This window comes from Myotis nattereri (genome assembly GCF_964212035.1).
Source record: "Myotis nattereri genome assembly, chromosome: X".
Lineage (NCBI taxonomy): Eukaryota > Metazoa > Chordata > Mammalia > Chiroptera > Vespertilionidae > Myotis > Myotis nattereri.
In genome coordinates this window covers 134426914-134446513 of record NC_138078.1, presented here as the reverse complement: position 1 = coordinate 134446513, position 19600 = coordinate 134426914, and the positions used below count along the sequence as shown (strand labels likewise).

At 46.5% G+C, this 19600-nt stretch overlaps 1 protein-coding gene and 1 pseudogene across 2 annotated transcripts; one reads left to right on the top strand and one right to left on the bottom strand.

Annotated features, from left to right (window-relative positions):
- Nucleotides 1–1851: 1851 nt before the first annotated feature.
- Nucleotides 1852–2709, top strand: LOC308511002 (melanoma-associated antigen 10-like; the record flags this gene model as incomplete). Its single annotated transcript, XM_081081018.1, has 1 exon — nt 1852–2709. The coding sequence occupies one exon, from the start codon at nt 1852–1854 to the stop codon at nt 2590–2592; it is 741 nt and encodes a 246-aa protein (XP_080937144.1). The 3' UTR covers nt 2593–2709.
- A 15538-nt stretch (nt 2710–18247) lies between these two features.
- LOC308511001 (melanoma-associated antigen 10-like) lies at nt 18248–19269 on the bottom strand (annotated as a pseudogene). Its single transcript has 2 exons — nt 19251–19269; nt 18248–19041 (listed from the first exon to the last, which is right to left on the bottom strand). The product of its transcript is annotated as a melanoma-associated antigen 10-like (transcript).
- Between the last annotated feature and the right edge of the window lie 331 nt (nt 19270–19600).

The following is a 19600-nucleotide window of genomic DNA, read 5'->3' as shown; positions in this document are numbered from 1 at the left end:
ATCTGTGAGGACCTGGGTCTGAGAAAAATGTGAGGTCAAGGGAGGGAAGTGTCTCACGATCTTCCAGGTGACAATGTGCTGACCTTTTGTGAAACCTGAATGTGCACCGACTTCTCAGAAATGGAAGGATGAAACAAAGTCCAGATGTCCCCTGTTCTCAGCCCTGAAAGAAGCATGTTGGCTTTAAGTGGAATTCTCTTTTCTATCATGGAGAGGAAAGTGGGGAGTCATCAAAGAGGAGAGGTTTTGGTGGGAGAGATCAAGAGTTCCAAGAGGAGGGCCTGGAAGAAGGGCAGGTCCTGGCAAGAGTAAAAGTGAATAATCTACAGGGGTACTTGGCCAATCCAACCAGGATAGAGAGCCCTGTCTCTGCTGCTAGACTTTTGTGATGTTGACAGGGGTAGGGATGATTTGGGGCATGGATATGAAACTGTCTCACTTTGTTCTGTAGTCTGTTAGGAAGGTGAGGACCTTGGTCTGAGAGGACAACATCAGGTCATTTGAGGAAGTACACCTGTTCAACTGAGAGCAGAGTCCTACGTCCTGCCAAGAGTCAAGGTGAGGTCCCTAAAGGTGGAAGGAGTATAGCCCAATCTCAAGAACAAAGTGGGTGCCCCCCCCAAAAAAAAAAAATCTTGTCTTTGCCTATTGTCAGCCCTGGAAACCATGTGCAGGGCTTTCAGGCTGGGCCTCTTTCCATTTTCACCTCCATGGACCCAGGAATGGCAGGGCCTTGATCTACTGATCTTGACTCAAGCTAGGTGAGGCAGGAAGCCAGGCTCCAGAAGGGGCCATTGTGAGGACTGAGGGAACCCTTCATACCAAGCCATGTAGAACCCATAGATTATGGCCACACATTGTTGTCCCTTGACGGCAATGATAAGCCCCTATACAGGTGCTTCGAAATATGGGGACCTCTCACTTCTCTTAAGTTTCAGGGATGTGTGTTCTTGTTGTAAGAGCGTGATCTCAGGAAAGCAGGGGGTGGGGTGGGAGAAGCAGGCCTTCAGTGGGTACAGAAGGATCATTCCCCCATGAAGAGACTTCATACCACCCCACCCTACAGGACCACTGTCAGACCCAGTATCTCCAAATGTGCTAGCTGCACCCTGAGGAGTCTTCTTACTTTCACCTTCAGGATCTTAGGGGAAAAGTTGCCCAGGAGGAGAGACCCCTGTGAGACCTAAGAACACCCTTATAGAATAGCCCTAAAATTCTCCATTTTCAGAGCCACTGAGGGTGTGTTTCTCAGCTAAGGATACTCACATTCCCCCTCTTCTTTTTTCATCCTCATAGGAGGCGTGAGGATACTTTCCCCAATTGATTTTTAGAGAGTGTAAGGGAGGGGGTAGAGAGAGAGAGAACGAGAGAAAAACATTGATGTGTTAACGACACATTGGTTGGTTGCTTACCACAAGCCTCCAGGCCTGGAGCAGAGATTGTAACTGCAACTGAGATATGTGCTCTTGACCAGGAATTAAATGCTCTGGTGGGCAGGCTAATCCTCTAACCACTGAACCATGCCAGCAAGGGCCTCAGATTCCCTCTCTTTATCCAACTGGTTGTTCCCCATGGCCCATCTCCTGCCCACAGTCTGGTTGACGTCCAACAAGAGTCATCATGCCTCTTGGTTAGAAAGGGATCTCTGTAATCTCAAGGAAGACCATCAGGACTCAAGGGAGGATCAAAGCCTGTTTGAAGTGCAGCTGTTTGGGAATGAGGACTTGGTTGTGTCTGTCTCCTTATCTTTGTCCCTCTCTGACTTGTTCCCACGCAGCCTAGAGAAGGTGTGTGCTGCTGAGACACCAAGTCCTCCCCAGAGCCCTCTGGGTTCCTGACTCTGCCTCTGCCATGGTGGCCCATGTGTGTAGCCAGTCTGAAGATGAGGGCTTCAGCAGCCAAGATGAACAGGAGACAAGCAGCAGAGAGGACTCTGGAGATGCTGAGTCGTCACTCCATGATGCCCTATATTTGAAGATGACTGAACTGGTGGAGTTTCTACTCCTGAAATATCGTGCAAAGCAGCCAACTACTAAGGCAGAAATGCTGAGTAGAGTCATAAGAAAGTATCAGGACCACTTCCCTGAGATCTTCAGCCTAGCCTCTGAATGCATGCAGCTCCTCTTTGGCATTGATGTGAAGGAAGTGGACCCCAGCAACCTCACCTATGTCCTGGTCACCACTTTGGGGCTCACATATGATGGGATGGTGTCCAATGGGCAATCCATGCCCAACACTGGCCTCCTGGTCATGCTCCTGAGATTGATCCTTGCAGAGGGTGACTGTGCCCCTGAGGAGAATGTCTGGGAAGCACTGAATGTCATGGGTGTGTGTGATGGGAAGGAGCATTGGATCTATGGGGAGCCCAGGGAGCTCCTCACCAAAGTTTGGGTGCAGGAAAAGTACCTGGAGTACCGACAGGTGCCCAACAGTGATCCTGCACGCTATGAGTTCCTGTGGGGCCCTAGGGCCCACGCTGAGACCACCAAGTTGAAAGTCCTCAAGTTTTTTCTCAGGGATTATAGAAAGGATCCCAGGTCTGTCCCATCCCTGTTTCAAGAGGCTCTGAGTGATGAGGAAGAGGGAGCCTGAACCAAGTTTCCCCCAGGCATGTTTCAGGCCCACATCTGACATGATGTGAGGCCAATTCTTCACTGTGTTTGAGAAGGGGGTAGTCAACATTCTAGGTAGTGAGGCCCAGGGAAAGTTGGAGGAATAGGGGCTGTAGTATCTTTGGGTTTAGAAATGTATCCTTGATTTGTGTCGAAATTTTCAAATGTTGTTCCTTTCCATAGACGTTTCATAAGCTTCAGTATCTAAGTTTGTGACTGACGTTGACCATACATTTATTTGTACTATCTAGTTCAAAAGAAAGAGTTTTGCTGTTGTGTAACACAAATTGGGACACTTTCCATCCTACTCTGTGATCCCAAACTAGATAATATGGCATTGGAAAAAGATTTCCTTGGAAATGTGAAAGACCTCATCGGTACAAACAATGGGTTCAAGAAACAAAAATCAAAGCAAAAGGTTGTTAATTCTTACTTCTGATCCCTTTTTTGTCTGTCTTTCTATGAAACAAACTGTATAAGGATCCTTGGATTTGCTTGGTTCATTCAAGAAAGTGGAGGGATTTAATCTGAATAAAGATGGTTCAGTGGTTCATTTAACCCCCAGACTGAGCCTATGTCCTCTGGAAGGCCCTGTGTTAGTAGTGGGGACACCAACATAAGCAGGGCACACCCACACACAGGATGATAGTTTAGGAGCCACAGTCATGTGAGGAAAGTGGTGAGGTGTCCCCTAAGTTCTATAGAACAAGTAATAGAAGGGGAGAGGCAGTGGGGCTCCAGGGGACAGCACTCAAGTGTAAATGGCTTGAGCCAGAACAGTTTGGGGCTTTGGGAAGCTGTGTTTCCCTTGTGGGGGTTGATTGTAAAGAAGCTGGGTGGTGGCAGTGGCTAGACTCTGCAGATGGTGTATCTTGGATGTAAACGTCTGAAATGGAGAATTGCTCTGAATTTCCTTCTGGATCATGTATAAATCAGAGAGAAAAATCCACCCCAGTCAGGAAGGGAAGGTTGTCTGTCCTGTGCTTCTGTCTCATTTCAGAAGAACACAGTGAAGAGATAGGTGTTTTATCCCCATTAACCACAAGGATTTCCTGAGCAATAAGGGTCTTGCTCCTTAAAACAATGCCCCTAAGTTACTGGACATGCACTCTTTTTTTCTGGCCTGGGAAAGCCAGGGCTGACTCCATTGAATTGACAATTTATTACAGTTACCCTCTGTTTACCTCGGTCAACTATAAGCAAGTGCTGGATATTAGTGAGATGACATGAAGGAAAATAGGTGGTTTTAATGGAAGGGTAGCTGCAAAGAGGAAAGAAGTTGGTATTGGACTGGAATTCTGGGGGCTTTGTGTTGATTGCACCCTGTTTTTGAGAGTCCACACCCACAAAGAATAGTCTATCCTTTAGGAGGAAATTTCACCAAGCAGCCATTTTGGCTCATTTACTATTTAGTTTCTAATTGGGCTCTGAGATCTTTGATTGATGTGGGAAGAGCTCAGGAGATTTATCTCAGTGCGGCGGCGGATGCAATGGCGTGAGCGCACTCCGCCTATACAAGCTTCCTTGGCACACCAGGAAGTGGCAATGCCCGCCTGAGTAAGCCCCCTAGAGCCCCCTACATAGTACCCTAACTTTCCTACCATTGGTTGCCCTAAGGATGCTGTAAACTTCTGATTGGTCCAGAAAGTTATATATGTCTCTGTACTAAACAATAAAGTTTAGACTGCGTCTTGAACCTGTCTCCGGAGTCGGGCATGCTTCGATAGGACTCCGTCGGCCTCACCCCCGCGGGACCCCCTGCCTCAGATTGACCAGAGAAACACATTTTCAAAGGAGAGATTGGTAGTGTCTGGAGTCAAACCTATACTAGAAATAACTACTAGCTACTGTAAATCCAATATACACCAGTTTCCTTGTTCATGTACACTCAGAAATGTGGAAGGCAGCAGAGACTCACAGGTGGATATTGTGATATTGAACAGGAAGAAAGGAGAAAATCCACAGCCTCATGAGATTTCAGGGGGTATTGCTATGGAAAGTGCAGAAAGGTCCTCTGGAATTAAGAGGGTGAGCTTTCTCTGCTGAGATGTGTAGAATGATTTGAAAATTACATGTGATGGGGGATTTGAAGCATCTTTCACATAGTAGTGGGGGGCACTGGGAAAAGGTGGAGAATTTCAAGGGAAATGTGACTTTCTGAGAAAGTCCTCCCAGAAATGAAGGGGATTTTGTCACCACAGATTACAGCAACTACATTTTGGAGCTTCTACCATGCAACTGTTGACTGGGAGATGTCAAGTGCTCATCCTCACCTTGTTTTCCTCTTCCCTGAATGAATGGGGACCCTGCATTGCCAGTAATCTTGTACTTAGCAAGGGCTGTGTGATGACCCTTTGCCACTGAATGTTGAGCAGCAGCATTGTTTATCACAGCAATTTCTACAGAAGGCTGCACAAGGTCTGTGGATTCATTCTCAGGCCATGAGAATGCAGACACAGAGCAGTGTGCTAGTTCACCCAGAGACTTAAGCCACGCACATGTTCCCTTGAGAAGTGAGATGCCAGATTGTGTGCCTTTAAGGCCCTGGGCAGGGATGGGGATGTTCAAAGGAGGAGCCAGCCCAGTGGAAGCTGGCTGCAGGAATTCCTTCATGCCTACTGCACTACTAGGCTCCCGAGCTGCTCCAATCTACCCCTCAGTGCTGTGATGGATGGTGATAAGGAGGCAGGCAGCCAACTGGCTCTGTTGGCATGGTGGTGTCCTCCTTCTGGGTCCCTGCCCATTGCCCCCATCACCACTGCTGTCCACTCTCTCTCCACCCTGGCCCCAGTCTGCACATCTTGGGGCTTTGCTCTTCCTGTGTCCCCAGTAATGATGTTCATGTGCAGTTATCTTCGCATGACAGCCCCAGAAGAGTATCCTCTTTCAGCCAGTATGATTCAGGCAGAGCTGGCAGGATGTGAGATATCTTCCTGGTGAGTTTCCTAGTGATGGGTAAATAATAATCATTGTCATGTGACCATGTGACTAATCACTGTGACTGCAAGTTATCTTCTATATATATAAAAGGCTAATATGCTAATTGTCCATCTAACCAGTGGCTATGACGCACACTGACCACCAGGGGACAGACACTCAGTGCAGGAGCTTCTGTGATGCTCACTGGCCATTTACAGAGAAATGGCACTGCAGACCTGCCGCCCACAAAGCAACACTTGGCTTCCCCCAAGTGGACACAGTCTCTGCCACCACCCCAGAGCAACACCCCACCAAATTGCAGCCAACGCTGCTGAGACCCCATGGTGAAAAATGTGGCCCACAGCCCAGCCCAGCCCAGAAACGGTGGCTGTGGGCACTGAGCAATGATGTCATGTAGCAACACCCAGCTTTCTCTCCCTAGTGATAACTAACCTTCTTGCAGTTTCTTCAGCCCAGGGACACAACTTGCTTTATAGCCAGGTGCAAACATTTCACACTTTAACCAACTGTTCGTGAAGCATTTTCCTGTACCTCATCTCATTTGATCCTCACAGAAGTCCTGGAGTAGGTAGATCGGAGACTCGGTGGAATCCTATTTTCTTTTCATTAGCCAGAAAAGGGAGATTTAGAAAGCTTAGAAATTGACCCAACTGAAAAGAAGTAAGAAATGGCAGACCTTGAAAATGACTTCAGGTTTTTGTCACTGTGCAGACTATAGTTAAATACTGCTGCAGTTAAATATTTTACCCATTGTTCTCCCTGCGTGAACTACAATAATAATCTGCTTCATGTTGATATTTACTGCTGTGTTGCTGGCAGTTATCTGAAAGAGAAGTTGGGGTGCTTCACTGGGCTGGGAAAAGTTTAGCTAAATTAGAAAACAGGTCTAATTAAGCAAGTTTTTCAATATATATATATATATATATATATATATATATATATATATATATATATATATATAAAGCTCTCACTGGGGCCAATTGCGCACATGGATTTCCATTTGTCATTGTCAATTGTGAATTTGGTTGACACTTCTATTATAGAGAAAGGGTGAATAGCAATATTAAAATATTTCTTCTAATTAATTTCCTTTCAATGTGCATGAATTCGTGCACCAGGCCACCAGTTTTCAAATAATTCCCATGGTTATGCTCAAATGCTTGATTAAACTGATGGTCTTATTCAGGTGATTATTAGGGGTTGGTGTCTGAGGATGAGGCTAAGGGTAGAGAGGGTGGCAAGGGTGCCTTGTCAGTCACCCACAAAACCAGTTTGGACCTTGTGTTCCAAACAGGCAATTTGAGCAGAGGAAGGTAGAAGATGGCAGGGGTGGTCAACAGGATGTCCCCTACCAGGCCCCAGATACCTGAGAGCCAAGTGAGAATTTGGAAAGGACCTGAACAGAGGAGGGCTTTAGGGTCCAGGGATGCAGGCTTGGAAGATGCTCAGCAATCCCAGGAGAGTTGGAACGAGGAACACCCACCAGATTCCATCTGAGTTGCCCTGGACTGGCCTGTGGAAGAAATCAGGGCAGATGTAGCAGGAGATGAGCTGGAACCCTCGGGACATCATGAAATGAGTGTCTTTGGGACAAGTGCCAGGACCAGAACCCTGTGGGGCACTGCAGGATGAAAGTAGGAACACCAAATGCCCATTCCTGGAGGGAACTGATTGGTGTGAGATAGTGCTCCCACAAGGAGGCTATGGACCACAGGGCAGGGACAGCTTGAACATACTGAGAATTTCCCAGGTTCTTCAGGGAGGACTTTTCAGGGTACAGAAACCTGTAATGTAGCCTCTGCAGACACACATCACCCAGTTGTCTGGCCAGTCCTGATGATGTTGGGGCAGAGTACACAAGAGCTTTACTGCCTATCAGCAGGAATGTTCTGACATTTTTTAGATGTCCTGAGCCTGCCCCATGAGTGGCTGGTGTGATGGGTCTCAGCCATGGTCCTGCTCCCATAAGAAATCACCATTCCCCTGCCAGGACTATAGCCTGCTCTGAACTCCAGCCTCCTGAGCAAGGTGCTGACTTTCTGCTTGGCTCTCACCTAACCTCCTCTCCAGGAACTATGTGTGGCAGCTGTCCTGGGGAGAGTAATTGGTCCCAGGTCTTAGCCTGTCTTTGGTCCCTTTGCTGGGATTTGGCATTGTTCTGCCATTTGGTCTATTTTCATATTAGGGTTTTATATATATATATATATATATATACTAGAGGCCCAGTGCACAAAAATTTGTGCAGTCGGGGGGGAGGGGAGTCCTTCAGCCTGGCCTGTGCCCTCTTGCAGTCTGGGACCCCTCAGGGGATGACCACCTGCTGGCTTAGGCCCACTCCCCAGGGAATTGGGCCTAAGATGGCAATCAGCCATCCCTCTGGCAGCCCAGCAGCCCTTGGGGGATGTCCACTTGCCAGCAGGGAGCAGGGCTAAACTGCAGTCGGACATCCTTAGCGCTGCTGAGGAGGCAGGAGAGGCTCCCACTACCACCGCTGTACTGGCAGCCATCAGCCTGGCTTGTGGCTGAGCAGAGCTCCTCCCATGTGAGAGCGCCCTGACCACCAGAGGGCAGCTCCCACATTGAGCGTCTGCCCCCTGGTGGTCAGTGTGTGTCATAGTGATCAGTCATTCCCAGTCTTTCTGCTGTTAGGGTCAGTTTGCATATTACCCTTTTACTATATAGGATAGAGGCCTGGTGCATGGGTGGGGGCTGGCTGGTTTGCCCTGAAGGGTGTCCCGGATCAGGGTGGGTGTCCCACTTGGGTGCCTGGCCAGCCTGGATGAGGGGATGATGGCTGTTTGCAGCTGGTCACACCCCCTTCAGGGTAGGGGTCCCCACTGGGGTGCCTGGCCAGTCTGGGTGAGGGGCTGAGGGCCGTTTTCAGGCTGGCGGGCGACTGAAGCTCCCAGGCCCTTTTTTTAATTTTTTTTTTTATTCTGGGTTTTATTTACCTTCTATAGCTGTCACTGGAGCTGAGAGCCAGCTCCAGCTCTGAGGCCGTTGCCAGCTCTGAGGCCGTGGCTGGCTGAAAGCAGGTATCTCGGTTTGTTTAGATTCTATAATTGAAACTCTGTTGCCATCACTGGCGCTCTAAGCTCTGAGCCCACTGGCGGCTAAAAGCAGGTACCTGGGGTTTATTTAGCTTCTATAATTGCAACATTGTTCCATCCGGAGATCAGAGCTGGGCTGCAGGAGGCGGGGAACTTTAGCTTCCTCCATCGCCGGGGCAACCAAGCCTCATGTTCGCTTCAGCTGCGTGGCTGCTGGACGCCATCTTGGTTGGCAGTTAATTTGCATATCTCACTGATTAGCCAATGGGAAGGGTAGCGAAGTTACAGTTAATTACCATGTTTGTCTATTATTAGATAGGATAGAGATGGGTGTTGAATTTTGTTGAATGTTTTTTCTGCATCTATTGATGTGAGCCTGTGATTTTTGTCTTTCAATTTGTTTTTGTGATGTATCACATTTATTGATTTACGAATATTATACCAGCCTTGCGTCCACAGAATAAATCCCACTTGGTTATGGTGTATGATCTTTTTAATATATTGCTGGATGTGATTTGCTAATATTTTGTTGAGGATTTTAGTATCTATGTTCATCAGAGATATTGGCCTGAAATTCTCTTTCTTTGTAGGGCCTTTATCTGGTTTTGGAATTAAGATAATGCGGGCCTCATAAAAAGAGTTTGGAACTGTCCCTTCCCCTTGGATTTTCTGAAATAGTTTGAGGAGTATAGGTGTTAGTTCTTTGAATATTTGGTAAAACTCTCCTGTGAATCAATCTGGTCCTGGGCTTTTGTTACCTTGGAGTTTTTTTTTTTATTATTATTACTGCTTCTATTTCATCAGTTGTTATTGGTCTATTCAGGTTTTCTGATTCCTCCTGATTTAGTTTTGGGAGATTGTATTTTTCTAGGAATTTGTCCATTTCATCCACATTGTCCAACTTGTTGGCATATAGTAGTTCATAGTATTTTCTTACAATCCTTTGTATATCTGTGGTGTCAGTGGTTACTCCTCTACTTTTGTTTCTATTTTTATTTATTTGGGTCCTCTCTCTTTATTTCTTGATGAGTCTGGCTAATGGTTTATCAATTTTGTTTATCCTTTCAAAGAACCAGCTCTTGGTTTCATTGAGATATATATATATATATATATATATATATATATATATATATATATATATATCAATACATATATATATATATACACACTAGGGGCCCGGTGCATGAAATTCATGCACTGGGTGTGGGGGGGGGAGTGTCCCTCAGCCCAGCCTGCCCCCTCTCACATACTGGGAGCCCTCAGGCGTTGACCCACATCACCCTCCGATCGCCTGATCGGCCCCTTGCCCAGGCCTGACGCCTCCTCCAGAGGTGTCAGGCTTGGACAGGGGACCCCCATCTCCCCCCGATCACTGGCTCTGGCCCCCGCCCAGGCCTGAGGCCTCTGGCCCAGGAATCATGCCTGGGCAGGGGACCCCCATCTCCCTCTGATCGCTTGCTCCACCCCCCGCCCAAGCCTGACGCCTCTGACCCAGGCTTCAGGCCTGGGCAAGGGGACCATCATATCCCCCCAATCCCCGGCTCCACCCCTTGCCCAGGCCTGATGCCTCAGCCAGGGGAGTTGACCCTCATCACCCTCCGATCACCAATCACTGGATCGGCCCCTTGACCAGGCCTGAGGCCTCCGGCAGAGGTTTCAGGCCTGGGCAGGGGACCCCCAGCTCCCCGCGGTTGCAGGCTCCGCCCCTGCCCAGGCCTGACACCTCTGGCCTAGGCGTCCGGCCCAGGCAGCGGGGACCTGCAGTGGCAGCGGGGGGCGCCGCGATCGTGGGCTTCGCTTTAGGCCCAGGCAAGGGACCCCTAGCTCCTGGTACTGCCAGCTTTGACCGTGCCCAGCTCCCATCGCTGGCTCAACCCCTTGCTATCACTGGCCACGGCGGCAAAGGCGCCTGATTCTTCGATCATGGCTGGGGGGCAGGGCAAAGGCGGCCCCAGGGCTGCCTTTGCCCTGCCCCCCAGCTCTTAGCTCCCCCCTGGGTTTCCGATCACTGTCAGTGGCAGGGGGCTTCTTCCTGCTTTCCCTTTTGCCTCCCTGCATTGTGCCTACATATGCAAATTAGCCACCATCTTGTTGGCAGTTAACTGCCAATCTTAGTTGGCAGTTAACTGCCAATCTTAGTTGGCGGTTAATTTGCATATAGCCCTGATTAGCCAATGAAAAAGGTATCGCCGTACGCCAATTACCATTTTTCTCTCTCTTTTTTTTTTTAAATATATTTTATTGATTTTTTAAAGAGAGGAAGGGAGAGAGATAGATAGCTAGAAACATCGATGAGAGAGAAACATCGATCAGCTGCCTCCTGCACATCTCCTACTGGGGATGTGCCCACAACCCAGGTACATGCCCTTGACCAGAATCGAACCTGGGACCTTTCAGTCCGCAGGCTGATGCTCTATCCACTGAGCCAAACCGGTTTCGGCACCATTTTTCTCTTTTATTAGTGTAGATATGCTATTTATTTCGGATCTAATTTTTATTATTTCTTTCCTTCTACTTAGCCTGGACTTTTCTTGTTGTTCTCTTTCTAGTTCTTTAAGTTGTAGGGTTCAATAATTTATTGCTGATTTTTCTTGTTTTTTGAGGTATGCCTGTAGTGCTATGAATTTCCCTCTCAGTACTGCTTTTCTGTGTCCCAGAGATTTTGGGTTGTTGTGTGTTCATTTTCTTTTGTTTCCAGGAATTGTTTTATTTCTTTATTTGGTCTCGTTGGTAACCCATTCATTGCTTAACACATGGTATGTGGGAAACGTATTTATACGTTTTACGTTGACTGGTAGTACAGCGCGGGACACGTATTAATACGTTTTTTATAGACTAGCGGTAGAATGCGGGAAACGTATAAATACGTAAACTAAAGTTATCATAATTTCACTGAACGTTGCCATTTGCACAAAAAATTAGCAAAAATGGCCTGTGCCACCTGTTAGCGTGCGATAAAAACTACCCGCAAACAATCTGTTAATAACTTGATATTCAGCCTCAATATGCTTGAATGTTTTGGGGTATTTTTACTGTAGTTGGTTTGTAATTTCATTCCACTGTGATCTGAGAAGATGCTTGATATGATTTCAATCTTCTTTAACTTGTAAAGAATTGCTTTATGTCTATCAAGGGGGTCTGTCTTTGTAAATGATCCATGTGCACTTGACAAGAATGTATAGTTTGCTGCGTTGGGGTGAAATGTTCAATAAATGTCAATTAAATCCATCTGATCCAGTGTGTCTTTTAGAGTCATTGATTTCTTGTTAAGTTTTTTACTGGAACATCTAACCAGCGAAATCAGTGAGGTGTTAAAGTCCCATACTATGACTGTATTGTTGTCGATCTCTCAGTTAAAGTCCTCTAGAAGTATTTTTCGTTTGTTTGTTTTTTGGGGTTTTTTTTTGTTTGTTTGTTTTTGGTGCTCCTATATTGGGTGCATGTATGTTCACCAACGTTATATCCTCTTATTGGATCAATCTCTTTATTATTATATAGTGACCTTTGTTGTGTCTTGTGATGGCCTTCATTTTAAAGTCTATTTTGTTGGATATGAGTATTGCTACTCCAACTTTTTTGTTTCTTTTCTATTTGCATGGAAAAAAAATTTCCATCCCTTCACTCTCATCCTGTGTATGTATTTTGTTCTGAGGTGGGTCTCTTGTAGACAGAATATAATTGGGTCAGGTTTTAAATCCATTCAGCTACCCTATGACTTTTGACTGGAGCATTTAATCCATTTACATTAAGGGTTATTATTGACTAGAGGCCCGGTGCACAAAAATTTGTGCACTCGAGGGGGGGGATCCCTCAGCTCGGCCTGTGCCCATTTGCAGTCCAGGACCCCTTGGGGGATGTCCACCTGTCGACTTAGGCCCACTCCCCAGGGGATCAGGCCTAAGCTTGCAGTCAGACATCCTTCTGGCAGCCAGAGAGCCCTCGGGGGATGTCCGACTAAAGGCTTAGGCCCCCAAGGGATCGGATCTAAACTGTTAGTTGGACATTCTTAGTGCTGCCACGGAGGTGGGAGAGGCTCCTGCCACCACCTCTGCGCTGTCCAGCCATGAGCCAGCTTCTGGCTGAGTGGCACTCCCCATATGGAAGTGCACTGACCACCAGGGGGCAGCTCCTGCATTAAGCATCTGTGCCCTGATGGCCAGTGCGCATCATAGAAACCAATTATTCTGCCATTCAGTTAATTTGCATATTAGCCTTTTATTATTATTATATAGGATGTCCCTATTTCTTCCCTTTTGCCCCTTCTACCCAGCTCTTGCCCCCTTCTCTCTGGCCATCACCATACTGTTGTCTGTGTCCATGGGTTGTGCATATATTTTCTTTGGCTAATCCCTTCTTTAAATTCACTTCTTTAAATTGTTATTTTCAGATAAGTGCTTATAACTGCACTATTATATATTTTCTATCATATCATTTAGAGTTAAGTAATTTTTAATTGAACCCTTGTAAATTTTAGAACAATTCAATAAATTTGCTAGAAGCAATTAGGAGATTTTTCATGTAATGCAGATATATTTCAATTAATATTTTATTAATTTTTAATTTTTTAATATTTTAATTTGAAATAACCTCATACATGTAAAAAAAAAACTATAAAATACTACAGCATATTATATGTACCCTTCACCCAATTTCTTAGGTGTTAATAATTTAAACATAACCATTATACAACTAACAAAATTTGGAATATATTTTTCTTATACTCTCTTTAATGTTACTTAATCCATTTACTTTGTTTTTGTTAATCTTCACCCAAGGATATTTTTCTACTGAATTTTAGAGAGAGTGAAGGGAAAGGGAGAGACACATTGATTGGTTGCCTCCTGCACATGCTCTGATAGGGACTGGGGATCAAGCCAGCAACTGAGGTACATGCCCTTGACTGGAAACAAACCTGGGACCCTTCAGTCCATGGGCTAATCCTCTATCCACTGAGAAAAACAGGCTGCAGCTTAATTCTTTACTTTTAATCTATATGTGTCTTTATATTTAAAGTGGGTTTTGTTTTTGATTCACCCTCATAATCTGTCCTTTAATTGGTGCATGTTTGCCACTGACTTTCAGAGTGCCTACTAATAGAGTTACTGCCAAATCAGGTGGCTTCTGGGGCTTCTGGGGCTTGTGGGGCTTCTGGGGCCAGCCTGCAGCCCGGGATCAGATCCAATCACGGATGGCAGGCAGGCGGATTCTGGGGTCACACACGGGGGCCTGGATGGTGGCTTGCGCTGGCAGCTCACGCTGTCCCGCCCTGCCTGCAGTTTGCAAATTAGCCGCCATCTTTGTTGGCGGTTAATTTGCATATCGCCCTGATTAGCCAATGGGAGGCATAGTGAAGGTATGGTCAATTACCATGTTTGTCTATTATTAGATAGGATAAGTACTTATTTATTGCCATTTTAATTCTGTATGCCTAGGTTTCTCTCTCTGTTTCTTCTTCTCATGACAACAATCCCTTTAGCATTTCTTATACTGCTGGCTTGGTGGTGATGTACTATTTTAGCCCATTTTTTTTGTCTGGAAAATTCTTTATTTGACCATCTGTTTTTAATGATAGCCTTGCTGGCTATAGTAATCTTTGTCTCAGATCTTTGCTTTCCATTTCCTTGAGTACTTCATTGCCATTCCCTTCTGGCCTGTAGAATTTCTGATGAGAAATCAGGTGTCAGCTTTATGGAAACTCCTTTATAGGTAACAGTTTTCTTTTCTCTCATGCCTCTGTACTTCCTACCAGTCTTTATGCAGTCTCCACTTTCAGTCCTCAGGTATCAGGGTTCTCTCCTGTGAGTCTTCCATTGATCATTCAGGATATTTTTCTGTATTTTAATTGTAATGTCAGTTTGTTCCTGAGAGCACGTCCATGTAACATCCATGTACTCTGCCACCATTTTTAATCTCTCTTACGTGAGTTCTTTAAAGTCTTTGTGGCCTTTGCTAGCTCATGACTCTGCTGATTACTTATTTAAATGGATTTTCCCATTTTATGGGATGGAAATTGGAGAGAAGGCTCTGGAAACCAGAGTCTGGCATTTTTTGGAGAAAAGGTGTTCATTTTGATATATTTTAGGCACTCTAGAGTCCCAAGGTTTCTGGAGGGACATTAGTTCATGCTCTCTGATTCAAGAGCCACTGGATTTCTACTGTGGTGAGGAATCTAGAGAACCCGGCTCATCTTGTCCTCTGAAATGAAATATTCACACGACTGACTTCAGTGGAGTTGAAAGAAGGTATTATGGAACTGACGTCCCTTGGCTAAGACTGCTCAGTTTCAGAATTTCAATCCTGGGTCCCATGCCTGCCAGTCAGACAGTGTTTATTAGGCCCCATGCTCAGTACCTTTTGAGAAAGTAGAGCAAAGTTGGAGGAATCACAGTAACTGATATCAAACTATAGTATAAAGCTATTATAATCAAAATAGCCAGGTACTGGTATAAGGGCAGACATATGGATCAATGGAACAAAATAGAGCCCAGGGATCAATCCATGCCTATATTGTGAATTTATATTTGACAAAGGAGGCAAGAGTCTGCAATGGGGTAAAGACAGTCTCTTCAATAAGTGGTGTTGGGAGAGGGAGAATACGGCAGCTGAATAGGCAGACCTCTCCTGCACCTCCATCCAGGGCAAGAATGGAAATACAACTAAATTGGTGAGCATTCACCAGAATTACCAACTGAGGTCCAGCTGAGGATGTGACATATTTCAAGGAAGGACAAAAAACACCTGGAGACTGGTAGGAAGGTCCAGAGACCAGGAATGTGTGGATTGTCTGTAAAGCATCTCATACAGTGCCTGGTGGCAATTGGAATGTGATGAATGGCAATTATTTCAAACAAGAGGCTGGCTGCACAGAATTCATGCATGGCAGAGGGGGGGGGGTTCCCTCAGCCCAGTCTGCGCCCTCTCTCAATCCGGGACCCCTCCAGTAGGGTCCCTAGGCCTGGCCGGTGACCAGGGCCTATCGGGCTTTCCTTCCCCAGGCTGCTGGCAGCTGGCCCAGCCCCTGCTTCTGCCACTGCTTGCCATCTGTGTGGCGCTGCCCCCCTCCTCCCCACACCACCAATCACCTCCCTCTTCTGGCAACAGGCATGGGGTGCAATCGCTTGGCTGGCCTGGGCCTCCTTCTGCAGGATGATCGTGGGGCGATGTCAGGGACCCCCCAACTAATTGAATCACACCCACCTTGGCTGGCCTGGTGCCAGTGCATGTCACAGTATGATCATCTGGAAGGTCATCAGGATGGTCGTTCTGCTGTTCAGTTGTTCGCTCGATTTGCATATTACGCTTTTATTATTATAGATATCATTTTTATCCCAGATACTTCCACTCTCTCTGTTGGCACTGGGATTACTTGTTATCAAGGTCATGTTAGAGAATATGCAGCTCAGTAGGGCATAGAACACACAATCGGCCAAACAGGATGTTCCACAGATAAAACTCAGCAAATTTTTCCAATTCATGGATGTATGCTCAAATTCATGTGTGTGGAGCCTTCCCAGCTGGACACAACACAAAGCTTCTAGAAAGAGAGTCTAGGAACAACTCTTTCCCTCCGTCCAAGCTGCTCTTTGATCCAAACAAATGTTTTCATTCATTTCACCCCCACCCAAAATCTATCCCTTGATAATGATTGGCCAGATCACACTCAAGATTATTATCATTCAAACCTAATTATGCTGTGGGTTGTGGCTCTCCCAAGCTATCATGTTACTCATGGTCTCGTATCTGTATTTCTGTAGAAATCTGTGCAGATGATGGGTATAACACACCTAGTGCTCTTGCTGTCCAATGACACTGAGACTGCGTGCAGGAAACCACCCTTCTAACCAGGTGGAGATTTCCCTCTGTGCCAGGAGCTGGTCCATGCTTGCTGTTTCAAGGGACCTGGCATATATGGCATACTGTTCTTAATATGTTTGCTCACCTTCTAGGCACTATGTGTTTTAACCAAGGTCTCTGAGAAAGGTTGTTTCCCCAGGTAGGGATTTTCCCCTGAAGTTAGGGCGGGAATAAAACCTCTTAACTAAGTGCCAGGTGGGTAATTAATCACTTTAACTACGAACAATCATGCTTAAGCTACATAATCTTTACTTCCTGGAATGGAGATAAGAAACGCCCTAACCTTTGAAATAGAGATTGATAGGATTGGAATCAACTGGTATAAATACAGATGTAAGAAGACAGAAGGAAGAGAGACAGAAATTGGCACAGAACCTACACAGAATGTTCTCTAGAGACAGAAGAACTTCCCTGGAGAGAACATGGCAAAAGATCCTGGACAGAAACTGCCCTCAGAACCTAGAGACAGAACCTAGTGAGAGAACATGGCAAAAGATCCTGGACTGAACCTGACTACAGACATTGGCAAGAGAACCTGACTAGAACCTGGTGACTGAACCTGGCTGGAGAACCTAGCAAGAGACCATGGACACAGAACCTGGCTGGAGATCCTAAACAGAACTTCGCTGGAGATCCAGACCCGAACTTGGCTGGAGATCCTGGCTAGGCTGCTGATCAACTGAACGCTGTCTCCGTGTCATTCCTTCTTCGCCGACTCTGTCCACACCTTTGGGGACCCCTGGGCCCGCTGGGGTTGGACCCCAGCACCTCTGGTTTATTCATGATTCAAAAGGGACTTGTTAGGACAATTTTCCATTTCAGACTTTTCTCTCACACCCAAGACAGACAATGTGCCACTGCCACCCACAGCTTCCTTACAATCAACCCCCGCAGAGGGAATCACAGATTCCTAAAGCTCCAAATACCCTGGCTTAGGCCATGCACATTTGACTGCTGTCTCCTGGAGGCTAACAGAAGGGGCTCTGTTACTTGTTCTGTAGGATTTAGGGGACACCTCACCACCTTCCTTATGTGACTTGGGCTACTACACTATCATCCTGTGGGTGGGTGTGCCCTGCTTATGTTGGTGTCCCCACTACTAACACAGGGCCTTCCAGAAGACATAGGCTCTGTGAATGTCTGGGGATTAAATGAACCATGGAGGAGAGGTTGTCTTTATTCAGATGAAATCCATCCACTTCCTTGACTGAAGCAAGCAAATACAAGGATCCTTATATAGTTTACTTCAGAGAAAGACAGAGGAGAAGGGATAAGAAGCAAGAATTAACAACCTTTTGCTTTTATTTTTCTATTTCTTGACTCCATCAATTGTACTGCTGTGTTCTTTCACGTTTCCAAGAAAATCCTGCTCTAAAGACATGTTATGTAGTTTGGGATCTAAAACTAGGATGGGAAATATCCCAATTTGTGTAACACAGTAACAAATCTTACTCTTGAATTAGACAAGTACAAATACATATGTGCCCGATGTCATTCACAAACTTAGATGCTAAAGCCTATGAAACATTCTATGAAAAGAAACAACATTGGAAAGTTCCCTTAAAAAATTCCCAAATGAGTCAAGGATACATTTCTCAATCATTATAGGAACTCAAAGATGCTACAGCCCTTATTCCCCCAACTCGCCCTGGGCCTCACTATGTAGAATATTGTCTGCTCTTTCCTCAAACACAGAGTGGAAAATGGGCCTCATTTTATGCCAAGAAAAAAGGAAGAAGAAAAAAAAGCTGATGCATATGGGCCTGAAACTTGCCTGGATGCAACTGTGGCTCAGGCATAGTGGTCCTCATTGCACTCAGGCCCTTCAGGCAGGGATGGGAGGGAACGGGGATCCCTGTCATTACCACTGTCAAGAATCTTGAGGGCTTTCGATATGGTGGTCTCAGCATGGGCCCTGAGACCCCACAGGAACTCATAGCGTGCAGGATCACTATTGGGCACCTGGTGGTACACCAGGTACTGTTTCTGCACCCAAACTTTGGTGAGGAGCTCCCTGGGCTCCCCATAGAGCCAATGCTCCTTCCCATCATGCAGCCCTAAAGTATTCAGTGCTTCCCAGACTTTCTCCTCAGGGACACAATCATCATGCACAGCAATCACTCTCAGAACTGTGACCAGGAGACCAGTATTGGGATATCTGTGCCCATCGCTCACCATCCCATCATAGGTGAGCCCCAAGGTAGTGACCAGCATATAGGTGTGGGTACTGTGGTCCACTTCCTTCACATCAATGCCAAAGATCACCTGCATGTACTCAGTGGCCTTGCTGAAGATCTCAGGGAAGTGATCCTCGTGCTCTTTGATGACACTACTCAGCATTTCTGCCTTTGTGGTTAGCTCCTTTGTACGATACTTCAGAAGCAGGAACTCCACCATTTCCATCGTCATCAAATGCAGTGCTTTCTGGAGCAAGGAATCGGCATCATCTTCAGGGCTCCCCCTCAGTGTTTGGACCCTCCTCATCTTGGCTGCTGGACCTTCCATCTTCAGATTGGCTCCCTGAAAAGGCTGCCATGGCATGGGGGAGGGGAAGGCACCCTGAGGACTCTGGGGAGGATTGATTTCTCAGCAGCAGACACCTCCTCTAGGCTTTCTAAAAGCAGGACTGAGTGGGAGGAAGATAGAGAGGAGGAGAGAGAGAGGGCCAACTCCTCCTCCCCCTCCCCCCTCCCCACCCCCTCCTCCTCCTGCATAGCCCAGAACAGCTGCACCTCCACCAGGTTCTGATTCTCCCTTCAGTCCTGATGGTCTTCCTCAGGCTTGCAGGGCTCACTCATATGATGACCAGGCATGATGACTCATGCTGGGAAAGTGACCGAGTGTGGATAGAAGGTGGACAATGAGGACCCATGTGGCTGGGGGAGAGGGAGAGTGTGAGGGGCCTCAGCAGAGAAAAGCACCCTAGGCAGTTCTGACAAAAGTGACTTATGGGTCTCCCCTTTAGGTGTGCTCATAGGCCTCACAGAGATCACTCCTGATTAGCCTGTCCAGTAAGAACCTGAAGTCAGAAGTGACGACTGCTCAGGGTACAGAAGGCACAGCCCAAGATTATGTAGTTGATGGTGGGGTGTGGTAATATCTGACCTGGGTTGGGGAGCTCCTGGGGACATAATGGTGAGCACC